The sequence below is a fragment of the Oreochromis aureus genome, linkage group 5 (assembly GCF_013358895.1).
Source record: "Oreochromis aureus strain Israel breed Guangdong linkage group 5, ZZ_aureus, whole genome shotgun sequence".
Lineage (NCBI taxonomy): Eukaryota > Metazoa > Chordata > Actinopteri > Cichliformes > Cichlidae > Oreochromis > Oreochromis aureus.
The window spans coordinates 8,712,046-8,723,558 of record NC_052946.1 but is presented as its reverse complement, the minus strand read 5'-3'; the positions used below and the strand labels follow the sequence as shown (position 1 = coordinate 8,723,558).

At 39.2% G+C, this 11,513-nt stretch overlaps 1 protein-coding gene across 1 annotated transcript; it reads left to right on the top strand.

Moving 5' to 3' along the window:
• The first annotated feature begins 2,388 nt into the window (after nt 1-2,388).
• Nucleotides 2,389-11,081, top strand: ppp4r2b (protein phosphatase 4, regulatory subunit 2b). Its single transcript, XM_031748483.2, has 9 exons — nt 2,389-2,538; nt 3,201-3,282; nt 4,622-4,792; nt 6,512-6,605; nt 6,685-6,722; nt 6,836-6,910; nt 7,001-7,141; nt 7,242-7,540; nt 9,635-11,081. The coding sequence occupies exons 1-9, from the start codon at nt 2,505-2,507 to the stop codon at nt 10,006-10,008; spliced, it is 1,308 nt and encodes a 435-aa protein (XP_031604343.1). The 5' UTR covers nt 2,389-2,504; the 3' UTR covers nt 10,009-11,081.
• The last annotated feature ends 432 nt before the right edge of the window (nt 11,082-11,513 follow it).

Here is an 11,513-nt window from a genome sequence, read left to right as displayed (position 1 = left end):
TCTGCTCAATGACTTGGACAACAAAACAAACATCTCCACTTTGGTCTCGTCTGTCTAAGAGACAGTGTTCCAGAAGTCTTATAGTTTGTTCAGATACAATGTTCCAAACATAAGCTGTGCTGCCTTGCTTTTCTTTGGGGTTTTTTTTTTTTTTATGGAGAAGAGACTTTCTCCTGCCAAGCGTTCCAAACAAGCTCACTGCAGTACAATTAGAAAAAAACTAAACACGTGTCTTTTTCTAATTGTACTGCAATGAGCTTTAAATGGTAAATGGACTGGTTCTTATATAGCACCTTTCTACTCTCCCAGAGTACTCAAAGTGGCATGTATACAACATGCCACATTCACCCAGTCACACCCATTCTCTGTACTTAGTGCTTTCTAACTACATTCACACTCCGATGAATGCATCGGAGAGCAACTTGGGCTTAGTATCTTGCCCAAGGATACTTGATATGCAGACTGGAAGAGCCAAGGATCGAACCACCAACCTTCCGATCTGTAGGTGACCTGCTCTACCTCCTGAGCTACAGTCAGGAGGTAGAGCAGGTAGTATTTAACATGCTAACTGAGGCCTGTAGAGATACAGCTTGTTTTTTTTAACTTCCTCTAAGCATTGCACATTCTGTCTTTGGGGTGAATTTGCTGGGCTGTGCACTCAGTGGAAGACTGGTAGCTGTAATGAATGTTTTCCACTCGTAAACAATCTTTCTTACAATTATTTGTAAATAGCCCCAAAACCCTTCCAAGACTGATGGATAGCACCAATTGCTACTATAAGAACATTGCTGATCTCAGACCAGCAAACTGCCAAAACATTTATAGGTTCTCACTGTTGCTGATGATCAATGATCAAATGGATTTCATTAGCAGCACCTGGCCACTAGTTACCCTCTTAATTCCTGTGAAAGCAGTAAGGGTGTACTTAGTTTTTATACAGTGCTTCTACATTTTGGCCTAATTTTTGTTAATAACACGATATAATAATATGTCATGTGTTGCTGTTCATCTAATTTTAAGACCTATTAAAGACCAGATATTTTTAATTATGCGCTAATACAAATGTTTGTTGTTGCTTTTTTGTGTGTTTGTTTTCACCATGACTGTATAATATTCAATTGTGTTTTAATATGTTTGAAACAATAAAGGGGATGAACTATATTCTTTAAACAGTGACAGAGAGAGTACAGACAGTGGTTACTGAAGATTTGTTTCAACTAGATCAGTAATTATCTGATGTCAGTATATTTTGATGGCAGTTTCTCTTAAGATTTGAGATGCCATGTCTGGGCCCTTAACAAATATGTAAATAAATAAATAAATAAATAAATAAGGATTGATTATTTTGCTTTTACATGAGGATATATTTCTTTACCTCCCATACTTTGTAAATGGTAACTGGTATTCTTGAATAAATCATATAATAGTAAGCAATATGTTGAAAATTATTCACAGAGGCCATTGTCTGCATAGACCAATTGGATGTAGGAATATATGAGACAATAAACAATATTATCAAGGATTTCTTAAATCATGGACATTTCCCAGTCAGAGTATTGTTTCAAACCTTCCAGTGACTTATGAATCAGTAATCATCCAAGACTTCCCAGAATATGCAAAACATATTGCTGGGATATACTGTTATTGGCAGGGATGGTGTTAATTAAAGAATGTAAGCTGTCAAACACACATATACACATCTGGTCCTTTATGTGTTCACAGCTTCCCAGTGGGTAAACCTAAATTTGACACCCCTCCTAAATTTAGTCTAAATTTAACTTAAGATACAAAATCTATATTTAGAATAGACATTTTAAATTGTAGGGTATCATAACTAATGATTCAGAAAAATATTTTAGTAAATATTGTCTGTATGCAAATGGTGATGAGTGCCTCTCAGTCCCAGATTGTATCTGTGCATAGCATCTTAATGTATCCATATTACACATGCAGCATCTTTTTATATTCAATGTACTTTTATAGAAATCATTCTGATTCACTTGTTATTGAAAATTATACAGCTGAGCTTGAATTTCGCACATCTATATGTGTATATCATAATGTTACATGAAGAAAATAGATGCATGCATATTTTTACGTTTAAAAAGAAATGCACATGCATTATATTGCATAGCATAAATCCAAAACTTGTGCTGATTAATACATTTAAATGACTAGTTTCGTTTACATTTTTCAAATATACTTTTTTATGTTTAAGATTAATTTATTTTGGTAAAAATTTTGTTTTAAGTCGATATTGTGTTAACAGAATGTCGCCCCTTAAAACATTGTCCCGTTTTCTCCGTCTGTTTGTGTAAATCCACATCCATTCATAAGTTGAGTGCTTCTCTCCCCCCGTGTGTTTCAGCGAACAGGCAGTGACCTCACGGCGCCATATTAAAATGCTTCCTCCTCTTTGCCTGTCTGTGAGGTTGTAGCTTAGCAGCCGCAGCTAGCCAGTCTGCTTTTTTACATCTACAAGACTGACAGAGGGCAACGACGTGATGGAAATTGATTCGCTTCAAGAGGCTCTCAGAGGTTATACTCAGTTTATTCCTCTTGTTCTTTCATCGGCTGAGACCACACGATATTTGCGTCCGGCCCAGATTACTCTTTTATAACAAATGATCGGATTGTATCTCTCACGCTAATGGCGCTAGCTAGCTGATACTCGAGGCTAGCGTTAGCTAAGGCTAGCATTATAAGCGGTTTCACGGAAATGGTTTAGTCATGAAAGAACGACGAGAAAATACAACTTATTCCTTTGGCTTTATTGTAAAGTTCTTATGTATTTGCCCTCAATAATTGATAATGTTCTCACAGATATGTATTAAGTATATGACGACTGTCACCGGCTTTTTGTACAGTTATTTGCCGGCTATGGTCTTCTGGCTAACTTAACATGCTAAACTTAGGCTAGCCAGCGAATTAGCAACACTGGTTATGTAAATAGATAACTTTAACGAGACAGGGTGACTCCTCGGGGATCTGCTACCAGCATTTTATGTGTCGGCTAGAGTAGATTATAGCTGAAAGTAAACAAAATACCCAGGTTTATTGGCAGAGTAATCAAAACTGTTGGGAAAGCTGAGGTAAATCAAAGCCTGTGCACCTCCACTAGTTAAATGGTCATGTTAAGACACCCAGGTTTTTGTTTTTTTTTTTTTTTTTGTTTTTTTTAATTTCTTTTATTTTAACAGATTTTGACAAGAAAGGCAAGAAGGAGCCATCTCCTCTACTGGAACAGTTTCTATGCCATATCGCCAAAACTGGAGATACCATGTAGGTGAAAACTACAGACCTATTTATTTGATCCCTTTGCTCTCTCTCTCACTCATACACACACACACACACACACACACACACACTCTCTCACTCACACACACAAATACAGGTGTTATCATTTTAAATAGGCCCTGTATGATGACATTTTATAGACTTATTGGACTTGAGATAACAGCCTAAAGTATGTGTGGCTCAAAGCTTTCATGACTAGAAGTAATTTTAATTTGCTGTTATATTAGTTAACATGTATTTGTATAATGGGATCATTTAAAATCATAAGGGCTTCTTACTGCAGTATCCTGTAGTAAGTACTGTTGAAATTGAAGTAAGTTAATTACTTCAATTAATCTTTTCTTTAATCTTATGCCTTAAATAAGGCATAAGATTAAAGAAAAGGGGCCAAATAAACGCATGGGGCTGGGTGATTAAAAAGGAAATGGTAAACAGAACAATTATTAAAATATTGTGAAGATAATGAGAAAAGTTTAAGGTACTGACAAAGACATGTGATGGGTATTCACCTGTATTTTGGGGATAGAAAGTGAGGAGTTTGTGGTGGGTCAGCATTGACCTAGCTAGCAGAAATTCCACAATTCCACATGCCGGTGCAGACAGCAGCCCCTCAAGCCAGCAGGAAGAAACGGTGGCAAATGACAAGAGGTGTACACAAAATGACCACTAGCTTTCTTTTTGTAAGTGTTGTAAGAGCTTTTTCAAAGGGAGGTGTCAGATGTCCAGGGCCCTCTGCAGGGATTTGAAGCAGCCAGTTAGTGTGTGGTTGTAGTTTTGGTGTCCAGCTAAAGATGTTTTGGGGTATCTAACTTTCAAACATTTTATGGTTAGTACAATACATCAGCCACAGTGTTTGCCTAATGCCATCCTTTTTGCAGACAGACCTAACCCTAGCAAAATTTTACTACACACGTAAACACACATTCAGTGACATGTTTTTAAGGCTAAGATAAAATTACTCTTTTCACAGAATAATCAATAATAATAATCAATAAGGAATTTTTTTAATTGTTTATTTGACCTTTTTTATATTGCATTTGATTTCTAAAATGATTTGTGGTACCTGACATTACCTGGCGTCATTAGATAAGCGCAAAAATACAAAAGTGTGGGGTAGATTTCAGACTGTAAAAATACAGTGGAAGGGTCCATTTCTTTTGTATAGCATAGGTCTGTTAACTTTAACAACATTGCAGTTCCTATTTTATGTGCTAATTGTCACAGTGATGGAAATGCTGAATTTTCTTTAACTTGGTTTAAGCTTCTAACATGTCTTCTGCCAGTGTGTTGACCTGTTTCTAATTATTCACTGTATTTCCTTTAGGGTTCAATGGTCTCAATTTAAGAGCTACTTTCTGTTTAAATTGGAGAAAGTGATGGATGACTTCAGAGCCTCAGCACCTGAGCAAAGAGGTCCTGCAAATCCCAATGTGGAGTCAGTTCCATTTGAAGATATGAAGGAGAGAATTCTGAAGATTGTGAAGGGATACAATGGGTGGGTACTGAGCTGAAGTGGAACATGTGAGTCAGCAGTGGTATCAATGGAGAACGTCTTGATGCATTCTCAATCATCCAGGAAAGTAAATCTCCAAAAGTTGAATCTGTTCATCTGGACGTAGCGTTTTGTGGGAGAAACGTTTCGTCACTCATCCAAGTGACTTCTTCAGTCTCAGCTGACTGCAGGTTTCCCCAAACCTTATAAACAGTACATTTGCATAATGACTGAAACCAGCCCACTGAAGGAACAATGGGCTGTGAGGTCAGTTCCTTAATCATAATTATGCAAATTCCCATGACCATTGATCAACAATCACTGACCAAAACCCACTGATCAAAGAACACTGATCAATGGCCATGAGTACCATTCACAGAGAGTTGGGGAATGGCTGCAATCACAGCGTTGTAAGATGGCGAAAGATGTAACCTTAGGCCCCCTCCTCGATTCAGAGATGGTCTTTCCCTCTTCACGTAAATGGCCTCCTTGACTCCGCGCTCAAACCAGCGTTCTTCCCTGTCCAGGATGTGTACATCCTCATCATTGAAAGAGTGTCCACTGGCCTGTAGGTGTAAATAGACTGCAGAGTCCTGGCCTGATGAGGTAGCTCTTCTGTGTTGTGCCATCCGCTTCGCTAGAGGTTGTTTGGTTTCCCCGATGTATAAATCCTGGCAATCCTCCTGGCACTTAACAGCGTACACTATGTTACTCTGTTTGTGTCGGGGGACCCGATCCTTCGGGCGGACCAGTTTTTGGCGCAGCGTGTTTTGGGGTTTAAGAACTACTGCTTGGCTTATCAATGGAGAAGCCAAGCAAGGTTACCCTGTGTGTTATATGTGCACATATACACTTTTTCTTTCTTTCTTTTTTTTTTTGCTCGTTGGAAAAGCATTTCCTATTGCCCAAGTCTTTTCAGGCCAGTCAGTTTGCACTTTCTTTCAGAATTTTGCATAATTTGTGTCAACAGTACTTATATTCATCACTTTTAGATACATTTCAAGTAAATTTTTGGTTGGCAGCTTTAAATAAATGAGTGTACTAAGCAACTAGTTCAGTTATTTGCACAATTTTGCTGTTAAACCTATAGTTAAAAGAACCTAGCTACTATTTATAACCTACTTTCAGAGTTGGGATTTAGCCCACCTCCAACCCTTCAGCACCATCTAGACCACATAACACCAGTTCTAGATGAAAAACCATGCTGTAAAACTAGATTAAATTAGCAGAGATTAAAGATTGTTCAAAACTTGATTCAACTAGTGTTGCACCCAACTAAGTTTGTTTCTCTTCATATCTTCCTCAACTGGTTGCTCAACTGGACCCTCCCTTAGCCTGGTTCTGCCACAGGTTTCTTCCTGTTTAAAGGGAGCTTTTCCTTCCCACTGTTGCCATAAAACTTGCTCGTAAGGGGTTGCCTGATTGCTGGGGTTTTCTCTGTATTAGTGTAGGGTCTTTGCCTTACAGTATGAAGCACTTTGAGGTGACTGTTGTTGTGATTTTGGGGTATATCAATGACACTGAGTTGCATCTCATTTCTTTAAGGGAGACTATTAGAACTATTAGAACAGTGTTTCTCAATATTATCTGTCCTTCCCTGTTGATTTTTTATAACTGGTGACTTCCCACTCACAAACCACATAAAATAGATTCACAGACCTTCTGAAGGACACTTGTTCTGGTCACTGTATGGTGAATCTGTTCCTCTGCTTCCATTTTTAGAATCCCGTTCACGATCCAGCGCCTGTGTGAGCTACTTACAGAACCTAAGAGGAACTATACAGGAACAGATAAGTTTCTTCGGGGCGTGGAAAAGGTAAGACGTGAACAGAAAAGTTACGTATTTTCAACTAATAACGTCTGTGATTAACTTAGAAATTTTTATTTCCCTCTAGAATGTAATGGTGGTAAGCTGTGTCCATCCAACCTCAGAGTAAGTGATGTGTTCAAGTTTAGAGTTTTATAGAATATTTATCTGCATTCACTGTACATGCAGAGGGTTTTATTAATGCGTTAATATTTTTTTTCTCTTTCATGCTTTTGCAGGAAAAATGGATGCAGTGCTGTGAATAGAATGAATGGAGTAATGCCTCCTGGAAACACATCCGCATTTACAGAGAGGTTGTGTTGAGGACAGATTATTGACCTGATTTAAAAAAAATAAATATGTATTTTCATTTATTTATTTGTTTTGGTTTGCTTTTTTGACAGGAAAGTGAATGGTCCAGGAACTCCACGACCACTGAACAGACCGAAAGTTTCTCTGGCCAGCTCACTAACAGCTAATGGTCTGCCAGACAGCACAGACAACAAAGACACTGACACGGACCCAGATGGCAACAAAGATTCAGGGTATGTCTGAATTCTTAACACACCAGGAGCACACCCTGTCGAGCGCAATCAAAGCTGCTGGTCTCACATGTGTATCTCTGGTTTCTTATTTCATTGTTAGTGAGGTTTCGGCATCAGGCGGATCCCTGGGAAGCTCAGTAAAGAACAAACACGATGAAACAGAAGAGGACATGGAAGCTGAACAGCAAGAGGTGAAGAGACTTAAGTTCAGCAAGGATGAAGAGGAAGAAGATGAGGAGGAGGATGAAGAGGAGGAGCATGGGGTGGATGCATTGAGGCCTTCACATGCCACCTGCCACTCAAAAGAAGCAGAAGCCATGGTCCAAGAAGAGGAAGAAGAGAAGGTTGCATATAAGGAGGATGAAGCCTCTAGCAGTGCTGCTGCCACTGATGACCAAGGTAGGTGTTCTTCAGTGCTGTTTGTTCATTGGTTGTAGACGTTAAGGCAATAAATTTAGTACTGAGCAGTTTGAGGCTACAAAGTCGAGCTGACTCTACAAACGTAGATAATGAAAAATACAAGCAATCGTGCAAATGTGCTTGCTGTATTGGCTGTTCAGGGTTCTAGCACACTAAACCAACCCCAGTTAACAATCAGATTACCGAGTTTAAAAAAAGAAACAGCTCAGATGCTTTCTGATAGTTTTCCTTGTTCAAAAACATGCTTTAGAACTTCACCATAGGGAACCTGGAGAACAAGTCATGGTACGGCAAAACAACTTGTCACTATTTTGGTTAAAAAGTAATTGTTTTTATGTTAAAAAAGAAAAGGGAGACTATTCACTTTCTTATTCTTGAAACTTTGTGTAAAATGACATGCTTGCTCTGACTTTACACCGCCAACATGAAACATCAAAGTCAGAGTTGACTGTAACTCTAACATGTATAACTATAACACGTAAGGTGTGAACATCTGGTACTTGACACTTTTTTTTTTTTATCTGAATAAAGGGACAACTTGTGGCTTTTAGATTTTCATGGGTACTTTTCACAAACACATGTTTCGGTGTCTCTAGTTGGTTGTTGAACAGTTCAACCAGTACTTTCTGTGTAAAGTGTGACTGCATGCAGTTCAGTGTAACTTCCTCTGTTAAAGTAGTAACCACTGTTGTTTCCACGCTGTGGTTGTGGGAAATATTTATGAAGTTAACTAGTCATTCATCTGTTTGAACATTTTTGGAAACTGTTTGGTAAGTTGCAAATACGCAGGGTTTTTCCACTCCTTCAACCGTGCATTTCATGTTGTCACTGTCCTTCTCAGCAGCACCTTCACTTGTGACAACTTGGTCAACCAAACAAGTTCAAAGATGCATATTAGAAATTACTCCATGTCTATATCCTCACAATTTTTTTTTGTTTTTTGTGTCATTTAAATGAGTGAGTTACATCCACACTACTGATGTGAAACATTTCTTTGTCTTATTAAGGTAAAAATGCTCTCAGACCAAATAATCAGAGCAGGCTACACAAGGAGGAGAAGGAGGGGGGGTGCTGTGACTTTTCTGCCCAGTATTCAACATCATGGCTGAGGAATTGATATAGATTGTAACCAGTTTCCAGTCCAGTTTCATAAATTGTCACTACATACAATACATCAAGTCATTGATGTAAGCTGCAGCTTAACTAGTTAACTAAGGCATAGAGTTGAAAATAAAACTGACCCCATGTCCTATGAATACCATATAATTTGATGCACAGTGTGTGTTACCATAGGTCAGTCATAATTTGGGCAGCTGGCAGAAGAGAGGGACAGCTGAGCTGAGGGCCGAGTGGTGCTGGATTTGTTAACGATGAAGCAGGATTATTCTGCGCCCGCAAGTCTGCGAGTTCCACTGGTGTAAATTTCATCATTACACAGTTAGCAAAAGGATTCATGCAGACGTCTCTGTGCCTGTTGTTTTATGTTTGTTTTTTTTGTTTTTGGTGAACTTGCATTACAATCCAGGCATCGGACTTCAAGCGGATATCAAACAAGTATAATACGAATGACTACTTGGCCGTTGGGTCTCCAGCTGTGTCTCAGCACAATATAATCCAGGCTTAAAAGGCCAGGTCTGCTGATACCTGAAGATGCTGTCAGTACCTTTTACTGCAATGACAATGTGGTGGCTGTGGTTCTCACATTAAGTAGTTTAGACCAGAGTGGCCTACCAATACCTCTCCATGTGTACTCGTAGTGCAAGATCTGAAAAGATGGTTAAGTAATGTAAAAAGGGCTTATTTGTAGCCACGAAAGGGTAGTTTTAAATGATGTAAATCACATAAAAAGTTCATTTACTGATACAAAAGGTAACATTTCATTTATTATAATGCAGAAAATATACAGACGCATTATAGGAGGTGAGAGTGAATTCTCAAGAATATATAATTTTCTTTCTGTAAATATCTTCATACTGTATTCCCCAGTGTAATGTTGGATTGCGTACATCCCTCCCCCTCTGAAACTACTTTTGATTTAGTTTTTCCTCTGCTATTTTTCACTTTTCTTTACAGAACCAACTAGCAGCACAGCGGCCGATGCATGTGCAGACTCGGGCCAGGAAGCCGAGCAGGCCGAGAGGGAAGTGCCGTGTGGCTCCGAGGACGAGGGCAGCGACATGGATCAGACAGAGCAGCAGGCACCCACAGGTGACCTGGAAAGCCCCGAGACCAGCAGAGACAGTGAGGAGAGCAACAGTGACCCAGTTATCAGCAGCAGCAGTAGCAGCAGTGATAGCAGCTGTAGCATAGAGGAGAGAGCAGAAGCGGCCAGTGAAGATTTAGGTCTCACTCCCTCCAGCAGTACAACTGAACCTCCTACAGAGGGCGATATGGGAAGTGCCATCTTAAACACTGGGAACACCGAGGAGCCTATGGAGCAGGACTAGACTGAGAGCCTCCCCCTCCCTTTGCAGCCATGTGTGACCATAAACCAGCTTGTCCTTGACTCCAGCTTGACTGACACTGGGAACGAGGACAGCACCTCAAACACAAGAAGAACGCCTCGTTACGCTTTTGGACACTCCTCCAAAATGGCTACCTGGCACTGATGTGGGCATCCAAAAAAGTTTTTCTTTTCCTTCTTTTTAACTGGAATATTTTATTGATCTTCCTCTCTTCTGTTTTTAAGTTTGCTTTTAAGTTTCCCTTAAAAGGGGTTGGTTTCAACAGCTGTATTTTTGTTTTTGTCTCTTTCACTGGGGTTGTTTGAGTTCTGTGGTGGTCTGGTTCTTTAATGCCACTCACTCCAGCCATTTTGACATTATTACAGGATTGGTAGTCTTTAACCGTAGTGTAGCACACTGCCAGGGTCAGAACAGAGCTGCATCAGATCGTCATTATTTAAGAATTTCATGTAAGCTAAAAAACCAGCAAATCTGTTCCTGACCTAAACTATGGCACCTAACTAACCAACGTGTGTTCCACCAGAGATGTGAGATCCCCCCTCCCCTGTCCTGTTTGACCCACCCCACAATGATACACTACCAATCCTACTGAACAGTACTATGACGGTCTACCTTGTAGAGGCGTCCTTTGTAAAATGATATTTCGGATGCATAAAACCAACATAATTTATGATCATTTCAATTTCAATGAGTTATTTTGACGTATATTTGTTTTTCGTTTAGTTTCGTCTGCCAGTTGTAGTTTCCAAAAACCAGCTGTAAGTACAAAGATCAGATGCTTTCTTTGTATTGTGATGTCACCATGTTGTTTCACCAACCGATATCCAGAGCAGTTTTCTGGTTCCAGTTCTACACTTGTTTCTGCAGCTGTACTTTTTGATATTTAGAATTTTAAATTTCTGTAAAGTAGATTTTTTTGTAGATTGTAATACAGTATGTGTTCTCACTGCCTTTGTGAAACCATATATAATTGTACAATTTCTGTGTATACTCTGAATGCTTTTGCTTTCAATGGGGTATTCAGAAACAGCAATAAATGTTAACATTTTTATGGATGGTGGTCTTGCTCACTTAACCATTCATGTTGTGCATTAATTATCTAGGAATATGTAGATGATGTGAACAACGAGTATATATTTGATGGCTTTAGTTAATTTAGGGTTGTGTTCTTTCCAGGGTCCAGTTTGGGTGTGTGTGCGTGCTCATTTGTGAATGAGCAGGAAGTCCATCCCACTAAACGGTTGTGTAATATTTGGACTTGACACTGTTCATATATTATTTCTATCTGAGCTGTAGGCCTGAATCCTTGTTGGCTTTACAGCCCTTTTAATAATGAAGTTGCTACCTATGGCTTGGCTTGCCACAGAGTGCTGGTGATAAGTTGGTTAAGCAAATCCTGGCATATTTCCACTTATTATTATTTTTTTAAAGCCTAGTTCTAGTGGACATTTCTTCCTGGTAAAAGGGAGTTTTTCCTTCCCACTGTC

Excerpts from the sequence above, each read along its gene's own strand:
- ppp4r2b (XM_031748483.2), top strand. The coding sequence starts at position 2,505 with ATGGAAATTGATTCGCTTCAAGAGGCTCTCAGAG. Across the intron at positions 4,793-6,511 it reads ATTGTGAAGGGATACAATGG|AATCCCGTTCACGATCCAGC; the intron begins GTGGGTACTGAG and ends TTCCATTTTTAG. Across the intron at positions 6,606-6,684 it reads TTCTTCGGGGCGTGGAAAAG|AATGTAATGGTGGTAAGCTG; the intron begins GTAAGACGTGAA and ends ATTTCCCTCTAG.